Here is a 20,481-nt window from a genome sequence, read left to right on the forward strand (position 1 = left end):
TCTCTCACCCGCACGAAAAGCAGCAGATGCTCTTCCTCGCGGCGCGGACGCTTCTGACAAAACGCTAAAATGGCGACGGCCGCAGTAGTGACTCTGGGTAGAGAGGGGGAGGTGAACCTACCACCGGATTGGCCGTTCAACAAAATAAAAGGCAGGCGTTCCTGTAGATGCTCTTCCTGATTGGTTACCACGAATGCCAATTACCTGAGGCCGGGAAGAGGTGGAAACGTCAGTAACCTCGGAGCGTTTATGCGAAAGCCAATGAGCAACACCCTCGAGAAACCGAGATCATTGATTGGGTAGGAGGTCGGCATGAGGGCGGACCTACCAACGTAAGCTTCGCAGGCGGGGTTCCGCCCGCCATTAGGCGGAGCGAGTTAGGACTCTGGTGTGCGGTCGGTGTTTAGCGTCATGGCGCCAACTTTCGTTAAGTTTCCACTTCTCTCCAATCCACGTGCGTTCCACTTTGCCTTCTACTCCGAATTTCTCCCTCTAAATTCCCAAACGCCACCCCTTCGCAGCTCGGATGCTGCGGACGGAAGCTTACGCAGACCCAGAAGCCAGGTAAGAAAAACAGCGAAGCGTCCCATCTGAAGAAACCAACCTCCTCCTTCGGCCGAGTCCTCAGTGGCGCCCTGGGAGTCCCAGAGCTACCCTCCAATTGAAACTGCTTTCATAGGTGGTGAAAGGACTCTCAAAACGGTTAATGAGCTCAGCTTCAATTAGGCTATAAAGGTCCCCGAAGTCGACTCGGTTGAGGGGTGCATTACAAGTTCCCTCAAGAAACCAGCCTCCTGGGATTCAAGATGAGGAAAAGGTTTCTCTGTGGAGGTTGAGAAAACACCCCCACCCTGCCCTGAGAAAAAAACTAGAGCAGCGAAGTTTTTTGTTTTATTTTATTGGGGGCCATCAGTCAGAGATGTTAGGTTTAAACTAGAACCGACCTTAGAGGGAATAAAGAACCTAACAAATCACAACCAGCCAAATAAGCAAAATACAATTCAAAACAGCGTCCTCCAGGGCGTCCATTTGGCTTTTTAAAAAATCATCCTTTGGTTTCTTCACATTAATCCCATATTATGAATATGACCCTTTTGCAAGGCAGTTCTTGAAGAGGGAGTTTAAAGGGGAGAATGGAAGAACTTAAAACATGATAAAAGCAGTGGTTTGAGGAAAGGGATCCTCAGGAGTGGAAATGATACAACTAGAACACAGCATGGTTCAAAGCAGCACACCCCCACCCCCACCCCCACCCTCTGCCAAAAGGGGTGGGGATCATAGCGAGAAAAGTGAAGTCAAAGTAGAAACATTTTTAAAACCTGACGACTCAGAAATCAAACGGTGGTCAAGAATTTATTCTAGGGTTCAGTTCTGTCATGTCCTACTCTTTGCGACTCCATAGGCTGCAGCACACCAGGCTTATTCTAGGGTGGTAAGATAATCTAAAAAATGTGGAAATGTTGTATTTACAGATGTGATCACTAATCTTGGTCCATTTTCATTGTGCATCCTGATGCTGACACTCCAGCTGTGAGTAAAGGGCAAAGGATCAATGATGAAAAAAACCAACTGCATGTTAGTCTGCTGCAAGTTGGAGACAGTCACAACTCCATTTGGGTAGGGAAACACATTTGGTCTAGAAATCCTTTAAGCTCCTTTGTTTGATCTTCCAAAATTTTTGTCCTGAGTGGCCTTGGAGATAAACCTTCTTCCAAAATACCAAAGCATATGAGGTCAGCTTACTCTACTAGGAATCTCTCCAAGTCCAAAGGTGAAAAACTGGGAATATAAATCTTCTCAGGATCACAGTTCAGGCCAGTTTGCAGACCACCAACCACACCCACTCCCTAATCTAATCTGATTTTCCTTTTGAAAGCCCTCTTGATTGAGCTGTATTTGATTTTGCCCCAACTGAGCAAACCACATTACATCATTTAATCAAATCCATTAAATCATGGGTTTTAAATTAAAACCCATGGCAACTGGAAAAGCTTCAATTCACACTACCTAATCCGGTTGTTCCCAAAATCTCTATATACATACCCCACACCCCACCCCAACTAGGCTCCTGCACACTAGCCTGTGTCCCAAGCTCATTCAGGCTGAATGAAATGTTCTCTCTCTCCAGGTCCTAAGCTGGTCACCCCATCCAGACATCACCCCACTCCAACCCTACATACACCTTGGAATTCTGCCCCATGAACTCCGCGGTATTTTTCCAAATACTTACCACCACTTGAAATCCTATTTGTTCATTCATTTTCTCACTTCCTCCTACCCCCTGCCCCCAGCAAATACTTGTTCTACAAGGGCAAGGACCTTTTCTTATTGCCTACTATTGTTTAGTTGCTAACCATGTCCGACTCTTTTGCAACCCCATGGTAGCTGGCCATGCTCCTCTATCCATGGGATTTTCCAGGCAAGATTACTGAAGAAGGCTGTCATTCCCTTCTCCAGGGGATCTTCCCGACCCAGGGATTAAACCCAGGTCTCCTGCTTTGCAGGCAGATTTTTTACCATCTGAGCCTAAATCTCATCAAAGAAAAATGAGTTTTAGAAACATGTGTGCCCTTTTGCACTAGGCATTTTAAGAGAATGGGTATGCAGATATTTCTCCTTCCTAATATATTTATCCTGTGTTAAAACTGCACCTGGTACATGGCAAGCACTCAAGTATTTGTTAACAAACGGATAAATGAACGCATGAATTAAATTCTTGATAACCAAGAGGAAAGAAGTAACTTTGGATTTTTAGTCAATATCAGCTTGAAAACATGGACACTTAGTACTAAAAACAGACAGATGCTCAAAAGCCAGGGGGAAACTTATTCTCTGGGGGTGTTCAGAGGGAGCCACTAGACCTCCAACACCATTGCCAGCTACACCCTCTTGTTTCAGTTCAGTTGCTCGGTCGTGTCCGACTCCTTGCAACCCCATGAAGTGCAGCACGCCAGGCCTCCCGGTTCCATCACCAACTCCCAGAGTTTACTCAAACTCATGTCCATTCAGTCGGTGATGCCCTCTAAGCCTCCCATTAATGTCTGGGGAGGTCCTCTATCTTCATGGTTCCCAACCTTTATGGCACCAGGGACCAGTTTCATGGAAGACAGTTTTTCCACAGACCACGGCTTGGGGGTGGATTTGGATTCAGGATGATTCAAGTGCAGTACACTCACTGTGCACTTTTTTCCTCTTATTACATCAGCTCCACTTCAGATCATCAGACATTAGATCCTGGAGGTTGGGAACCTCTCCCCTATCCCATACCTTTCTCCTCCATACCTAGAAGAATCTGTTCCCCAGGATACAACAGTGTTGTCTGAAATCAGAGGTGACCAAAACTGGTATGGTCCAGTGGCCTACATCACACTTAGGTACCACTTACTACAGAAATTTCCTTCCTTCACTGTTACTCATACATGGTGCACTCACACCCATATCCAAAGTCCTTTCCTCAGCTGTGTGCTTCCAGTAGGCCATCCCAATCTCCCCAAAATGTTCTAACTCCTTGTTTCTGAGATGGCTAGCAGTGACTATATATGAAGCCCTATACCTGATACATGTATTTGCTCCTTCCAACAGTAGTATTATAAGCAAAATCCTGGATGGCTCAAAATGGCTGATTCAATTCCTTGATCCACTACTTTTCAGCCTTGTGAAGTTACTTAACCTACACCCTCAATTTCCCAATTAATCAAAGTTTTATAAGTACCTAATTACATTTTAGTTGCAATAAAGTCATGTTCAGTAGATGTGAGCTATTATCCCCATTTTATAGATGAAAATACTGAGGCAGAATTCCTGACATGTCCAAGACCACATCGATACGTGGCAGAACTAAGATCCAAACTCAGGAAGTCTGATTTTTTAAAAATATTTATTTGGCTGTGTTGAGTTGCACGGGCTCTCTAGTTGGGGCATGCGGGCTTAGTTGTCCCACAGCATGTGGGATTTTACTTTCCCAACTATCAATCAAACCCACGTCCCCTGCATTTCAAGACAGACTCTTAACTCCTGGACCACCAGTGAAGTCCCAGGAAGTCTGACTTTAGAGCCAGCACCCTCAGTAATTCTCTCTGTGCCAAGTCAGTTTCAAAGCAAACAAATTCTAGCTCACCAGTTCTCTAGTGGGACTGCACCATCCTCTCTCCTCCTTTACCTATGACCCCCCTGGCATTAGTTTTTCTTCTGCCTCATTAAGACATATGGGATCTTAGTTCCCCCACCCCTCTGCAGCAGAAGCGCAGTGTAAACCACTGGACTGCCAGGGAAGTCCCTGGCATTGCTTACTAACTGTATGTAACTAGTTCATCGAGGTAGGTCCTGCCTCCCCTGGGCTACCCATTCCCCAAGATCAGCCCAAGGGTGATCACTGTATTTCACCTCAGCTGCCTGAAAACTATTTCCAGCACTACAGACACACTATTTCTAATGATTTACAGACTTGAAATCATTTTAAGAACTTTTTTCCTGGAAAACTAGATTCTACCCTTAATGATCTTTTAAAGGCATCTATATAAAGAATTAAGGTAAGAATTTTCCACCTATCCTATCCATCTTTATTACCCAAACCTCCTATTAAATATATTACATACTTGTCCATAAATCTAGGAAATTTATTTTCAACTTACTTGGCTTAATAGGACAAAATGACTGGAACCAACAGTCTGTGCACAGACTCTGGCAGAGCTTAACTAAGGGACAATGACTAGAAAGGCAGCGTACCTATAGAGGCTGACCACTCAGTGAGTTCCGTTACCTCCAGTACAAGGGTAGCAGCTCCAGGCCGACCCCAGACAATCTGAAACAAGGTCCAAACCTCAGAGAACAGACTGATGAGGTGAGAAAACTTTAGTCTTGTTCCAGGAATAAATCATTTAAAACTTCTCCAATGAAGGTCAAGTTAGAGCTGACAGATCAGAAGTGCAAAGACCTGAAGGATATTGTGAGCCCATATTCCCACCCCCTTTTCCCAAAACACATTAAATGTCTATCCTCCCATTCACTCAACCCAACCGTCTTCAAGTTATAGGACCCTGGAAATCAGAAATCCACAAAAAGCAAAGTAGGAGAAGCGGGCTATAGGATTAACACAGGTAGCATAATTTAAATAAAAAAGGGGAAAAGAATTTTAAAACAATCTTCGAGGAAGAGGAAAATGACAAGTGATTTGGCTTTAGAGCTTCTCAAAGCTTAAACCAGAAGCCTGCCAGCAGAGGCAGCAAGGGTATCAGTACCTAGAGATGACAAGTTGAGTGATCATCTCGGCCAGGTCGCTCTGAAGAACTTAAGCTGTAATAAAGAAATATCAACACTGGCCCTGAGAGCACATTAGGCTATTTTTCACACGAACTGTGGGACTGGGACAGTGGCTGAACGCTCACTGGAGAGAAAGATGACAGAAAGTCATGCTGACAAAGAAGTAATTTCAAATACACAGGCCACAATCACAGCACTACAATTAAACAACCCTTGATTTTCCAGGGAAATAACCAGAGCTAAGTTTGTTAGGTTGGCCCTGTGATAACCCCACTCACTGCAGAAAAGTGACAAGAAGCCTATTAGATTCCCCCTCCTCCCAGTCCTTAAAAGAAATGGAAAGGAGCAGCAAAGCAATGAGCAGAAAGAAAAGGAAGAGAGCCATGGCCTCAGCACCCCTGAGATTATTCCAGTTTGTGTCCACAAGTAGTTCATGCTTAACACAAAGCATGTGCTTTCTGCCTACTGGGCAGAGGGAAGCGAACACCTGGGGCAAACTATTGTGTACATCAAGTTCACAAGAAACCAGTGGAGGCAGAAGAGAACCAACCTGAACTCCACTTGACACACACCTCCCCAAAATCACCTTGCCCAAAAAGACTCCCAAATCAAATCTCTAAAGCCCCCTTCCCAAAGGCATGTTAGGTTTCCTGTTACCACCCTACCCAGCCAGTCTTCCATTCACCCATCAGAAAGCCCAAGCTTCCATCCTGTCATGGCTAGAATCATCTTATTTTGTGCCCAGGTCCTCTGAACCCCTAGTCCCAGAATAAAAGTATAGAATCAATTCCTTACCCTATCCCAGCACCTACTTAGTTATGCTTGCACCTTGCCCCCTTCCCATGGTCTACCGTAACACCTTCAAATATAAACCCAGCCAGAAAACATCTGGAAACCCTAACAGATGGAGAGAAGGAATTTGCAGTCGCCGATGACTATGATGGCAGGGGTTGGCAGGACGCAGGCAGGACGCTCCAGGATGATGTTCAACAGGCAAAATACCAGGTCTATGGCCAGAACCCCCCCATACTGGCTTCCAAATGTCCCAACCACAGAGACACTGCCACACAGTTAACGTGACCCCCCCAAACCCAACTGACCCCTTTCCAGGTCCCAGCCCCAGTACTCACTGGAGCCCACTGCCTGAAGGCCCTACTAGTCTTCTAAGCACCAAAGCAGCCCATTCCCCACTTCTCACTTGAGAAGTCAAACCCCAGAACCACCCTGCTGGAGCCTAGGTTGTTTCTGAACTGGAGACAAGTCAAGGAAAACAGCCAAGCATGGGCGAGGAAAACGGGCAATAAATTTGCTGCATTTTGGTGTGATTAACCCAAGTCGAAGCAACTTTGTCCAGATTCTCCAGTCCTTAAGATGGCAGACTAGCAGAGAAACGAGGCGTTAAATCCCTCTGGCAGCAGGGGAATCATTCTAATTCCCACATTCAGACCCCTTTCCTCATCTGCCCTGGGTCCTCTGGTCACCTTCCCTTTGGCTGTCATGTATTCCTGGATGTCAAACTGGCTTCTCTGAAACTGAGTGCAATCAAGACAATGACAACCAGGTTTCCAAACTGCAAATCGCCCCAAGTTTTATTTGTAGTCCATACAAAAGGGAAAAAAAATTAAGGTTTTCTAACACCACCTACTTGGGGAGATGGGGAAGTGCTCTGTGCCGCACAGCATCAGCTAGAACGTCAGGGGTCAGTAGGGACTGGACATGTACCAACCGCCTGTCCCAACAGGAACTCAGTCTCAACACAGTCTGTAGAGGGACACAGTCAGGGCCCCCTGGACACCTGGCACAGCGTGGCGCAGAGGAAATGGTTAAGCTGACCCTTTCCTGGCCTCCCTCACATCTAAAAAGAAAAAGGCGCCGCCGACCTCAGCTGCAGGTTGCTTCCCCATCCAGACGACCTTAAATATCGCGCACAAAAATAAAAGGGAGCCAGGAAAAAAATCAAAACATAAAAGAGATTCCCATCCTAGGGAGATGGGGCAGGGGAGAGGGGAACCGCAGATCTAGAGCCAGTAGCAAGATTTGCTGCTGAGGCGAAGGAATAAAGTAGGTTACTGCCGAACACTCAAAAGGCCCACATGGTAGGGGGGATGAAAAACCGCCAACGGGAGAGGTGTGGGCCAGCGGTTTTAACCTGGGTCTGCACCCACCCCATCTCTCCTCTCATTCCCTCCCCGTGGTGCCCCATCCCAGGACAGCCCTACATGCGGCGCTGGTAGCCAGAGTGCATCTGAGCTGCCCGCAGGTAATCATTATAGGAGCCCGAATAGCGTGCGTAATCGGAATGGGCATCGGGCAGGCGACGGTAATCCAGCGAGGACTTTGTCGGCGAGCGGCGGAACGAAAGCTGCGACTCTGATAAACGGCGGTAATCAGAGAGCTCGGCTAAACGCCGGTCGGAACCATACCTAGTCGAGAGAAGAAGACAGTTGGTGAATGAGACAATCGAGGGGAGGGCTCCAGGTGGGCACTGGGGAAATGCCAATGGGGGCAGGGAGGGCGTAATCAGACTGGTCTCCAACAAACAAGATTTTTCAGAAGGCTCATCACCTTATCCAGGGCAAGAAATCAAGCCTGGTCCAACTGTGGGAAACCAAGCCCAACACTGAAGCCCTCCCTTCTGAACTGGCCAAGGTGGACGCTGGCCTACATTCCCAAACCACAGACAAATTATCCCCACCCCTGGGCCCTGCAGAGAAAAGACCTTGGTTGTTTACCAACAGAACGGCGGACGAAAGCAAGGTCCCCAATTTCCCAAAGAGTGGACGCACCACATACACCCTGCCTTCAGCCAGTGAGTGCCAAAGGGACTACTCTTTCAAACCCACCCCCACCAAAGGCCAGGACAACCACGTAACAGGCTTAAGGATCCTTGAGACAGTGGGAGAGGCTATGGGCCACAATCTTGCAGGCCATAGCTCCAATAGCACTTGGGCTAGCCTAGACAGGTGACACTTCTCCCAGCCTGACTAGCTGGTACCACCCCAGGCTGAGCACGAAGCTCCACCTGAACCCTGGTGACCAGGAAGTTCACAGACATCACCCACTTCGGCCTCTGGACATCCCACAGGAGTAGAGAAGGCCAAGGGAGGGACCGATGGCTCCAGTTTCCCTCCCATGCCAACCTCAGCCCCTTGCCCTGAGCCCCAGCTGGGGGCAGAGGCGGGGGGGCATACAGTACCTTTTCGACATGGCGACAGCCTTTTTGTACGGATCGTCGTAGCTGGCCCGGGGTGGGGAGAGGCGGGTACGCTCATAGGGCGGCGGGGTGCTGTTGGCGTTGGCAACGGCCCCCTGGGACATGGACAGGTAGGCTGCAGACGGCTGACCTGTCCCATCGTAGGCACTGCCCGGCTGGCCACGGTAGGAGGCGGCAGCCTGAGGATGCTGCTGTGCAGCATAGGAAGCAGCCAATGAGGCTGACGACTGAGTGCGGTAAGGAGCTGCCAGGGTGGCAGAGGGCTGGGCCCCGTAGGCAGCTGCAGCGCCATAGGAGCCGGTGGCCGCAGCAGCTGACTGAGCCCCATAGGAGCCTGACAGGCCCATCGATGCTTGGGCCCCGTAACTATTCAGCTGGGTCTGAACAACTGGCTGGGCCCCATAGGACCCAGCCATCGGGGTGGTGGCTTGTGCGGCATAGGCAGCTGGCTGGCTCGCGTAAGCAGCAGCTGTAGCTGGTTGTGCCACATAGGCAGCAGGTTGGGAAGAATAGGAAGCAGCCTGCTGTGCAGCATATGGGGCAGACTGGGCATTATAAGAGGCTGAAGGCTGGGCATTGTAAGAGGCTGCCTGGGCCCCATAAGCTAGTGATGAAGCTGCAGACTGGGCCCCATAGGAGGCTGCCTGGGCCCCATAGGAGCCTAGGGAGTTAGCTGCTCCCTGGGTGTTGTAGGAGGAGGCAGCTGCACGAACCCCGTAGGAAGAAGCAGCCTGCGCCCCGTAAGAGGATGGTTGGTTACCATAGGAGGCAAGGGAGGAGCCCTGAGCCCCATAGGAGTTGAGCGAAGAAGCCGCAGCTGGCTGACCCCCATAAGAGGAGAGGGCCGAGGCCGAGGGCTGGGCTCCACCGTATGGGCCAAGCGAGGAAGCTGCGGCCGACTGGGAGCTAGGGCTAGCCAGCTGGCCCCTGTATGGGGCCCCAAGGGAAACAGAGGGCTGAGCGCGGTAAGAGGCTGCCTGGGCTGTCATGGGCTGAGTCCGATAGCCGACACCCAAAGAGGCAGAAGGCTGGGCCCTGTAGGCAGCGCCCAGTGACACTGAGGGCTGGGCGCGGTAGGTGGCTGGCTGGGCCGTCAGAGGAGCCACATACGAGGCTCGGGGAGGTGAACGGCGCAGGGGGCTGCGGTCGCGACCAAAGAAGGGTGGTGTGGGCTGACGGGCTTGCCCATCAAAGCCACCAGTGCTGTTGCCAAAAGCCTGCTGGTAGTCGAAGGTGGCAGAGAAGCCACCAGTTCCAGGGAATGCCGTATCCCCAGCCCCTGGTTTCTTGGTCTTGTCCCCAGACTGGATAGCCAGGCCAGGCCCCTTCTTCTGACCCTTGGTTGAGAGTTCCACGTTGATGCGCTTGCCCTTCACTTCTTTGCCGTTGAGCTGCGCGATGGCGGCTTTGGCATCTGCTTCCTTCTCCATGTGAACAAACGCGTAGTCTGATAAAGCAGCAGACAGAGGGTTAGCAATTAGGGGGGCAGGGCATGCTACCTGATGGGTCCCAAACTGGACACACCAACAGCACCCAGCTGTTGCCAGCTACCTCCAGGCCTCCAAACCCTTCTCTCCAGGAGTAGGTCATAAAATGTGATTCCCATATAACAAAGCTTCTAACTGTCCCAAATAGTCAGCTTTGGCTATGTCTTTCTTCCTGTTCTCCCCATTTCCCCTGCCACCTCACCCAACTGCCTGCTCAGAGAAGAAAGAGCAAAGATAAACTGCAACAGAGGATAAAAATCTTCACATCTCCTATAAAGTACAAATCCGCAGACAAAAATGCAGAAAGCATTCCTGGATCACTCAATTATTCAGTATTCTCTAACCTAAGATCACCAAACACTTCTGTTCACCTCTGAGGCTTAACTCTCAAAACACTGGAAATGACCATTTATGTCTGGACGTGACCCATGTCTCAGCCCAGGGTTCAGTTAAGGCACAACAGCTACACAGCAATATACAATCTATGACAGTCCTCCAATACGATCTCCCTTTTCCCTCAGTACCTCCCAATTCTCAAAGCATTTCCATGCACAAGATCCCATCTGGGCCTCACAACAATCCCAGGAGGCAGGCAGAGCAAAGGATCATTATCCCCATTTACAGGTGGGCAAACACACTCGAGAATTTACATGGCTTGCCCCAAATCCACTTGTGACAGACAGAAACAGAATCTCAGCTCTCCACGCCTCTTCATGACACCAGTATACCCCTAAGAAGTCAGTGTGCAAGGCAGGATTGTGTATTAAGACTAGACACTTAAGCTGAGAAGGGGAGACAATGGACCCCCTGTAAGCCAATGAAATGTGGGAATGGAAACTGAGCTGCCTAGCCCAAGCCAGGCCCTACTCAGTTCAGGCCCAAGCTATCCCCCACTCCTAGGCCACATTACCTTCTCCACTGATACTCATCAAGAGACATCCCTTACCCCTTGGGCTTCTGTTCGGAGAAAAGATTTATTTAGTTTCTCAGCTTCATGGCAAGAAGCTGCAATTCCTGCAGCTAGCAGGCTCTGCTAAGAGGTTATCCCTCAGGCCCTCAATCAGGATCCGAATGAGCTGTGGGAGGACAGACTCTAAGACAGGATGTTGATCTCAAAGTCCTACTCATCTACTACACAGAACAGGAAACCTTCGAGAAAGGAACAGGAAGAAATTCTTGTCCAAATCCAATCTCACAAATCACAATAGTGCAAGCAGAATCTGATAACAATGAGATCATGCCCGTGGTAACACGGGTCATGTACTTACCACCACCTGGACCTGAGGCTACTTTTAAAGTTCAAGTATCAGAACCCCATCTTTCTCACATCACTTTAGGAAATGAAAAATTACCTACATGAAATTACTAAGGTTCCATTCTTGATAAAAAAAAATTCTGTTAAATGTCCTCTAAACAAGTGTCTTAATTTTCAGAAATTTTCACACTGGGACTGGCTCTCTAGCTACTCCTATAAAGCAAGTCATTTTCCTGGATGTAATGCAATGTGACTGAAGTGACTCTTACACAAGTGAGAATAAAGATATAATCAACAGGTAGAAGTCAGAAGTGTGGTATGGCAAATGGATTCTTGGAACTAGCTGCTAAAATTTAGCCTCAGTTGAAGATTCAGATCACTTACTTGCTATTACGTTCTTACAGAACTTAAAATTTATTTCTCCCGACAATCTGTCCTATCCACCTCAGAGTTACAAGATTCAACATATGTGCTTAGGCACTCAGTCATGTCCAACTCTTTGCGACCCCATGGACTGCAGCCTGCCAGGATCCTCTCTGTTCATGGAATTCTACAGGCAAGAATACTGGAGTGGGTTGCCATTTCCTTCTCCAGGCAAGAATACTGGAGTGGGTTGCCATTTCCTTCTCCAGGGGATCTTCCTGACCCAGGGATTGAACCCAGGTCTCTTGCATTACAGGTGGATTCTTTACCATCTGAGCCACCAGGCAAGCCCAAATGATTCAAATGAGATGATAAAAATGCCTTATAAAGTATAAATATGGAGAAGGAAATGGCAACCCACTCCAGTTTTCTTGCCTGGAAAATCCCACAGACAGAAGAGCCTGGGGGTACAACCCACAGGGGTCACAAAGAGTCAGACACAACTTAGTGATTGAACAACAACAGCTAAAAGTATAAATAGCTCTATGATAAAAATCATGATAATTATTCAAGCCTAGGAAAAACCATAGACTTATTTCCTTACAGGATATGATCCTTCATTTCTAATAAAACACAAGAGACACAATGCTATTTGTAAACGCAATTTTGGAACTTGCCAGAGATGATAAACAAAATGAACTATCACAACTGTCTTCACTCTCTCAGGGCCCGAACCTGATTCTTCATCTACCAATTGTGAAAAGTAAAAGTGTTCCTTTAGACCTCGCCACAGGGCACTAAAACTGTCCTCTGATCTCTCACCTCCACTCTGGGTACTACTGCTACTGCTGTCACTCCAGTCGTGTCCAACTCTGTGCGACCCCGTCCCTGGGATTCTCCAGGCAAGAACACTGGAGTGGGTTGCCATTTCCTTCTCCAGTGCATAAAAGTGGAAAGTGAAAAGTGAAAGTGAAGTCGTTTAGCCATGTCCAACTCTCCGCAACCCTATGGGCTGCAGCCTACCAGGCTCCTCCATCCATGGGATTTTCCAGGCAAGAGTACTGGAGTGGGGTGCTACTGCCTTCTCCCCACTCTGGGTACAGTGAGCTAAAAACCAATGCTGGTGGTCCCAGATCTCTTCAAAAGGAAAGACTGAGTTGAGCCTATCACCAGGAGAATGCAATGGTAAGGAGAAAGCAAGTTTGTAGGCAGATTAAAGGGAATTACCAAAAAAAAAAAAAAAAAAAGGCCTTCAGGCATTACAAAGGAATCATACTATGTTCCTGGTTAACCTATCCACAAATTCCTAGGACTATATTAAGCTAGGGAAAAAAAACCCCAACAAAAATGTTTCAATGGGTTTACAAGAGCAATAGGACATCACATTGTCTATTCCCTACTTAGCTAGGTTTTATTTAGAGACCAATTTCTGAAACTTGAAACTGAAATTTCATAGGTAACAATTCAACTGACCACACAGATGAACTATGTAACTGACAAAAAGAAAGCCATGAGATACAATTATAACCAATTTATATCACGAAGTCTCTAAGCCTGATACTGGAAGGAAGTGTGAACAGGTTGTCCAGCTGACTCAAACACATGAGGGCTAGCCAACCCTGAGCAGCTAAACCCAGGCCTAGCCCTATCAAAGACACAGGAACCCAACTACTCTTAGGATGATTAAAAAAAAAAAAAAAAAAAAAAAACCCAAAGAACTAGCAAACTCCAGGGACTCAGCGGCCTGAACTGAGTTAGTTCAAGGAAACCGACCTCTGAAGGTATTCATCTCATTTAAAGGGACTACCAGGCAATGATGTACAGAGATCGCCTAATGATCCGGCATCACAATTCCTCCACTATCCAATTTAAGAGAATCTGGAAACATGAGTTTTCCTATTCTCAGAAGAGTAAAACTTCTAATGTGAAACTACAGAGCTATACATAGAAGTAAAGAATGGCCACCCACAACATAAGAAACAGTTTCCTCTTCTGCCTTTCAGACTTCTGAAATTTGACTCGTTCCTAAAGCTGTCAGCAACTCTTGATACTTCATCCTTTAACACCCAATAGAATTTAACTGTGGAGAGTGGTTACAATCTGCTGTTGCTATGGAGATTTTCACTCTCCAAATCAAATCATATCTAAGCTGCTGGAACCAAGCAACTAAGCTTTTCCCCTGTGAAATAAAACAGAACTGGCTGTCCTGTGCAATGCCAAGCTTCTGTGCTTTTCAAAGACCTGACAATCAACGTTAAGACACCTCAATCAAGTGTCCTTTCCCAGACCAAGAAATAAGTAAGCTATTTATAGAGCCAAAGCCAGTCTCTACTACATTCCTAACTTAAAAACCTCATTTTCCTTCACTCCAAATAGAAAGGCATTTGGGGGGGGGGGGGGAATACAATCCTCAAACCTTTCCCAGAGTCCTTTGTATCAAAGTATTATCAGGAGCTTACATACCAGCATAACTACAAATAACAGCTAACCGCCACTCCCTGAGAAGTCAAAGCACTTTGGCAAATCAAATGTTTACAAAGGGACAAAATGCACAAAACTTTCACAAGGAAACATAATTTCTAAAAACCAGACCCAGTTACAAAGTTCACCCCACTCCACCCCCACATCCCCTGTCACTTGGTGTCAGTCCCAAGCAATTCAAGCAAATTTTCAGCTTTCTCTACCACCCCAAAGGAGGCTCCTTGACCAATGAGTTCCACAGACAGTCCCCTCAGATGCAAGTTTCAAGACTCTCAATTAGTAGACAGCCTGCTTAAAAAACTACACAAAAAAATGTAGTAGGTCAAACATAGAACTCTCATATACCCCTATCCATTTTCTGGCCAGGAGCCCAATCTGAGGCCTTTCCCATTCTTTCACTCTAAATAAAAGCAAAAATCCATGCACCATACAGCCTGCCTCATCAGAGCACCCAGTAGGAAAGCCTGATTTTGGATAGTCATGAACTTGCACAGCCCAAGTTGAGGAAAATAGTATGCAGTATTAATGCAGAAGAAGGAATTACTCCTAGTGGTGACTACCAACCTTTACACTTCCCCCAGTTACAGAAAGGATAAGGAATGACCCAAAAGATGCGCCTTTCGAGGACTGCAAATGATGTATCTTGGAGGAAATGAATAAAGCACCTGCTCCCAAATTTATTTACTATCCTCACAACTTCTCACACAGGCTATGAGCAGGTATGAATCCAAAACCAGCAGCCAGGAACCAGATACTTACTCCCAGGTTGCATCTTTGAAGATACACCAAGGCAAAGTTAACTGATCTGTTTCCAAGTGGAACACAGACTGGACACACACAAGGGCTGCATTCCAGATCTTGCCAACAAAACAGAAAAAGAGCCTAAGGGGTTAAAACCCAGACTATGAAAAGAAGTCACCTGGGTCCAAAAAAGGAAGTCAGGCCTAAATTATTATGATACATTCTTCTCAGGACCTACCCTGATCATGAAGACTAATCAAAGACGACTAAGTCCCCATGTCCCCCTCAGCCACAGAGTGTGCCCCCTTGCAAAATCACCAAGTTTAGAAAAGAAGGACATTGTTCTGGGGGCACCGGCTTGGCAAGTTAGCTGCTCAGAAGAGGCCTTTTCATAAAACAAGCCTTCTTCCACAGGTGAAAGGTCGGGGCTTCCAGTTTACAGATGTAAAATTGATCCCAAAGGGGGTGGGGGTGGGGGGTGGGAAACAAGTTTGAGGGAGTTGGAAAGCGCAGAGTTGCCAGGCCTAACCCACCTAACAATACAGAAAGACCAAAGTAGTTCGGAAGCCCCCGCCTCCCGCCCCATACCCAGGAGTTAACTATGCCCAAGAGTAGACCCACGCCACACAGTACTAAAAGATCCCAGCCCAAGAAACTTACAAGGGCCCCGTTACCTTCCGCTCGGGAGCATTCACCGGGAGGGAACACGAGGGTGGCTTTTGGTGGGGTGCGGAGGGGTCAGCCCCCACCTTTTCCCTCGCTCTGACAGACGTCTGGAGAGGAAGTGGGGAAGTGGCAAAATCTTCCCCGCTCCATGATCCGGCTTGTGCCCGTCACTTCCCAATTTCCGCTCGGTGCCAGGCCCAGGAGACCAGTGGAAGGCGCGCCCCCGGTATACTCCCAAGTCTCTCAGGCGCGTCCCCGGCCCCGTAGCTCGGCTCACAGTGGCCGCCGCACCCACCCTGAGCCGCTCCCTCCCATTTGGTTAATGGTGCCTGGACCGCACGGGAGGACGGTGGCTCTACCCAACGCGCCCCCAACACCTCCGGCCTCACTCCCGCGGACTTCCCCCTACCCCCGCCCTCACCAACTGCGCTGTGACCGGCCCCCGGGAAAGGGGCGTGGTTAACAAGCAGAGTGCCCCGAGCGCGCCCCCGCCTGCACGTTACCTTTCACCACGTCACACTCTATGACGCGTCCGCGGCGCTCGAAGAGGCTGCGCAATTCCTGGCTCGTGCACGCTGCCGATACATTGCCCACGAATATCTTCCAAGTGTTAAGAGGCCGTGGGCGCGACATCTCCACCACGAGCGCGCGCCCCGGCCGCAGCTCGTGGCCATGCAGGGCCTCGATGGCGCGCACCGCGCCCGCGTTCTCGCGCATGTGCACGAAGGCGAACTGTTTCATGACGGCGCAGCTCATGACCGTGCCGTAGGGCGCGAAGAGAGCTGCCAGCTCCTCCGGCGTCGTATCCGCCCCATCGACGTTTCCCACAAATATCTTCATTTTGCCGCCGCAGCCGCCTTCCCGGAGAGCCGGGACCTCTCCTCCAGCGACAGGCGAGACGTCCTACCCGCCGGCAGTCCTCCCTAGGAATGGCTGGCGACCGAGAACCCCGCCGCGCAGGCGCCCTGACCTAGCCAATCGGAGCCCGGATCCCGCGCGTCATGTAGCCAATCAGAGAGGCTGAGAGAAAATGCACTCAGACGCAGCCAATCCCAGAGGGCCTGGAGCCCGCTCGTTAGCGGAGGGGGTGGGAGAGGGACGACGGCGCGCGACCAACCGCCACAGCCTGGGGGAGGGGAAGAAGGGCTGGGGAAGGGGTTACGCGCGCAGGGAGCGCTGGGGCAGCTGAGAGGCCTAGTGAGCGAGGCGGCCTCTGGGCTGGGTGGGGCGGGATCGGCATGCCCCAAGGAAAAACTTTGTTCAGTCGTAAGTCAGAGCCTCTCCCATTCTGGCCGCCTAGGCCAAACCCGCGCCTAGCTAGGGGTAGCAGCGAAAGTGTCCACGGGAAGTCCTGGCCTGGCGGGAGAAACCAGGACAAACGCCTTCCTTCAGCAGAAGACTCCCGGGACTGGCTCCCAGGACTGCCGCTTGTGCTGGACAGTCCGAGGGGGCCCTGAGCGGCATCTGCCCCATAGAAACCCTCGTGCCATTAATTTCTTTGGAAACACATTCCTTGAGGTTGCTGAGGTCCAGACAGATGCTGGAGACACTGAAAAGCCACTCAGACCCCACCTCTGCCTTTATGGAGTTTAAAAACAAGGAATAAGATATATCAATCTTGATAGATGTTTGAAATTTTCCACAACAAAAAGTTTAATAAAATCTGAAATTGAGTCAAAAGAACTGTCCTTGAGGAAAAAAAAAAAAAAGAACTGTCCTTGAGGGGATGAAAGTTGAGCCTTTAAAAAAGAGAAAAAGATTTTGCATGGCAGAAGATGTTAAAAATATAAGAACATGTGACAAGTTCAGGAAAATGTTTGCTTGCAAGTTCATTCTACAAATTTTATTCAGCGCCCACCCTGTTGGAATAAAGCAGTGAACAAAAAGGGACAAAAATCCCGACCTTGGAGCTTTGTATTGCCGTGGAGAGAGACAGATAATAAGTAAAACATAATAGCCTGTTAGGTAGTGATAAAGACTTGAAGTAACTGAGGGAGCCATGCTATGGGGGAATCATTCCAGCATGTAAGAACGTGTCAGAAAGTCCTGGGGCAGGAGTGTGTCTGTCCAAAGAATCACAAGAGCTAGCTAGTATGGCTGGAGGGTGGAACAAAGTGAATAATAGAACACCACGACAGAGAGGAGGTGTAGCACCTGGTGGGCTATTTAAATAATTTTGGCTTTCACTCTTAGGCTGAAAGTCTATAGAGAGAAGAGGGGCTCGCCTGATAGGACTTAGCTTTAGTAGTTTTGTAAGTATCATTCTGGCAGCTATTGAAATGGGCAAAAATAGAAAATAGTCATTTTCTCAGAACAGTTGTCACTGCAGCAAAAATCCAGGAGAAAGGGACCTCCCCCTGGCAGTCCAGTGATTAGGACTCGGCACTTCCACTGCAGGGGGTGGGGATTTGATCTTTGGTCTACTGCAGGGCGCTGTCAAAAAAAAAAAAAAATCCAGGCGAGATATGAGGGTGGATTAGGGTGGCTGTAGTAAAATTCAGCAGAAGTGCTTAGATTTGGATATACTTTGACTGTAGAGCCAATACAATATGTGATAGGATGTGAATTGTGAGAGAAAGAAGTCAAAGATGACACCAGGAAAAGGGAAGCATAAAGTTGCCATTTATTGACATGGGGAACATTGTAGATGGCCAGAAATTTATTTTTGGACATAAAAATTTGGGGACTTGTTTTGTTTACTTGTTTGTTTTTGGCGGTTCATTGCCACTTGCAGGATCTTAGCTCCCCAACCAGGGATAGATGGAACCCAGGCCCACAGCAGTGAAAGCACAGAGTCCTAACCACTGGACTACCAAGGAGTTCCCTGGACATGATAAGTTTGAGATGCCTGCAAGTCATCAAATGGAGGTACCAGTGGACAATTAGATATGTCTGGAGTTCAGGAAGAAGTCTGGGCTGAAGATATTGATACAAATTTGTGAATCTAAAGAGTTAATATCTGTGGGGCTTCCCTGATAGCTCAGTTGGTAAAGAATATGCCTGCCATTCGAGAGACCTGGATTCAATCCCTTGGTTGGGAAGATCCACTGGAGAAGGGAAAGGTTACCCACTCCAATATTCTGGCCTGGAGAATTCCGTGAACTGTATAGTCCATGGGGTCGCAAAGAGTCAGACACGACTGAGCGAATATCTGTACTGTACGAAGAACTCCTACAAATTGATAGGGGGGAAAAGACAAGATAAATAGGCCAAGGATGCTAACTGGTAATTTTATAGGAAAAGAAGTACAAATAATAAATAAACAAGAAACTTCATTGCTAGTCAGAGAAATGCAATTTTGTGAGAAAATGAGAACATTTTCATGCCTCATATTTGAAAAAAAAATTTATATCTGTTGGTCTTATAGGTGTGAGGAAATTACACTCACAGATTGTATGTATGAATTACATATGTAGTGTGATCTCTATATCCTTCCTGGTAAGTATTCTGGCAATATCAAAACTAAATGTAGTGAGCCTTTAACATGGTAATCCTGCTTTGGAAATCCAGCCTGCAGAAAACTCACCAATAAGGATATTGATATAAATTTATTTATTGTAGCATTGTTTGTAGTAGCAAGTAGTAAAAGCAACCTGAATGTCCACAAATAAGGGACTATTGGATGGAATATCATGTTGGTATTGAAAGTATGTCAGGGGGTACTTCCCTGCTGGTCCAGTAGTTAAGAAGTCTCCATGCAATGCAGGGGATTGCATGCACCCTTTGGTGGGAACTAAGATCCACATGCCTCAGAGCAACTAACCCTGTGAGTTGCAACTACTGAACCTGCTCACCACAATTAGAGAGTCCATATGTTGCATGAAAGATCCCACATGATGCAACAAAGTCCTGCATGCCACAACTAAGACCTGATGCAGACAAATAAATTATTTAAATAAATAAAATAGGTCAAGGGACTTCCCTGTCAGTCCAGTGGTTAAGACTCAAAAAAAAAAAAAGGTCAGAATTTATTGATGAGGAAGGATGATGTGGAAGGAGGACCATAATTTAAGAGGGAAAAAATGTGTTTACATAACACTATCTATTTCTAAGATATAGGTTAAAAAAAAAACCTTGATATGATACACATGTTTTTCAGCATAGAAAAATAACATGGATTACCTCAAGGGAGTGAGATGGGGCTTAATGATTTTTTACTTTTCTGTATCATTAGACTTTCAGCAATGAGCATCTAATTCTTTTTTTTTTTCTTTTTAAAATATGGAACGCTTCACGAATTTGCGTGTCATCCTTTCGCAGGGGCCATGCTAACCTCTGTATCGCTCCAACTCCAGTATATGTGCTGCCGAAGTGAGCACTCTAATTCTTTTTTTTTTTTTCCTAATTCTTTTATAATTTAAAAAGTACATTATAAGGAGGAAAAGAGGGGCATCACTTTGATACCACTCTGATATCTCCACAAATCCAAACTGCTGGCAGTATTCTCAGAGCAGGGTATCGGCAGGCCTCTAGACACCCAGGGCACATAGCCATTTAAAAGGTGTCATGTGCATGAGACAGGGTGCTCAGGGCTGGTGCACTGGGATGACCCTGAGGGATGGGATAGGTAGGGAGGTGGAAGGGGGGTTCAGGATGGGGAACACATGTACACCCATGGCTGATTCATGTGAATGTATGGCAAAAAACACCACAATATTGTACAGTAATTAGCCTCCAATTAAAATAAATAAATTTTAAAAATAAATTAAAAATAATAAATAAATAAAAGGTATCATGGTGGCACTTCCCTGGTGGTCCAGTGATTAAGACTTCACCTTCCGATGCAGGGAATGCAGGTTCAATCCCTGGTTAGGGAGCTAAGAAGTGGCATGCCCAAGCCGAAACTATTAAGCCCCAAGGCTACAACTAAAGAGAGCCTTCACATGGCTTGGGAAGGAAGACCCAGTGCAGCCAAAATTTAAAAATAAATGAAATTTTAAAACTAGAAAAACTTTTGAAACTTGACTTTAGGGTTGCAATTTTTTTTTTAGGGTTGCAATTTTTAGCTAAGATGT

General features: G+C 47.5%; 1 protein-coding gene and 1 non-coding gene across 5 annotated transcripts; both read right to left on the bottom strand.

The window, feature by feature from the left end:
- Nucleotides 1–71: 71 nt before the first annotated feature.
- On the bottom strand, nt 72–16,413 carry RBM14 (RNA binding motif protein 14). Of its 4 annotated transcripts, none has more exons than XM_043925858.1 (3): nt 15,970–16,413; nt 8,456–9,920; nt 6,822–7,682 (listed from the first exon to the last, which is right to left on the bottom strand). In XM_043925858.1, exons 1-3 carry the CDS (start codon nt 16,304–16,306, stop codon nt 7,475–7,477), a joined length of 2,010 nt encoding a protein of 669 aa, XP_043781793.1. In that variant the 5' UTR covers nt 16,307–16,413; the 3' UTR covers nt 6,822–7,474. The 4 variants fall into 4 exon arrangements, with proteins under 4 accessions (XP_043781820.1, XP_043781793.1, XP_043781812.1 ...); XM_043925877.1 differs by having other exon boundaries at nt 9,810–9,920; nt 15,970–16,411; XM_043925869.1 differs by lacking the exon at nt 15,970–16,413 and adding an exon at nt 15,475–15,870.
- Nucleotides 16,414–19,681: 3,268 nt separating this feature from the next.
- LOC122677677 lies at nt 19,682–19,785 on the bottom strand. Its single transcript, XR_006335888.1, has one exon. It is a non-coding gene; the product is annotated as a U6 spliceosomal RNA (small nuclear RNA).
- Between the last annotated feature and the right edge of the window lie 696 nt (nt 19,786–20,481).

Source organism: Cervus elaphus, chromosome 2 (genome assembly GCF_910594005.1).
Source record: "Cervus elaphus chromosome 2, mCerEla1.1, whole genome shotgun sequence".
NCBI lineage: Eukaryota > Metazoa > Chordata > Mammalia > Artiodactyla > Cervidae > Cervus > Cervus elaphus.

Excerpts from the sequence above, each read along its gene's own strand:
- RBM14 (XM_043925858.1), bottom strand. The coding sequence starts at position 16,306 with ATGAAGATATTTGTGGGAAACGTCGATGGGGCGGATACGACGCCGGAG. Across the intron at positions 9,921-15,969 it reads AGAGTGTGACGTGGTGAAAG|ACTACGCGTTTGTTCACATG; the intron begins GTAACGTGCAGG and ends CTGCTTTATCAG. Across the intron at positions 7,683-8,455 it reads GCTGTCGCCATGTCGAAAAG|GTATGGTTCCGACCGGCGTT; the intron begins GTACTGTATGCC and ends TCTCTCGACTAG.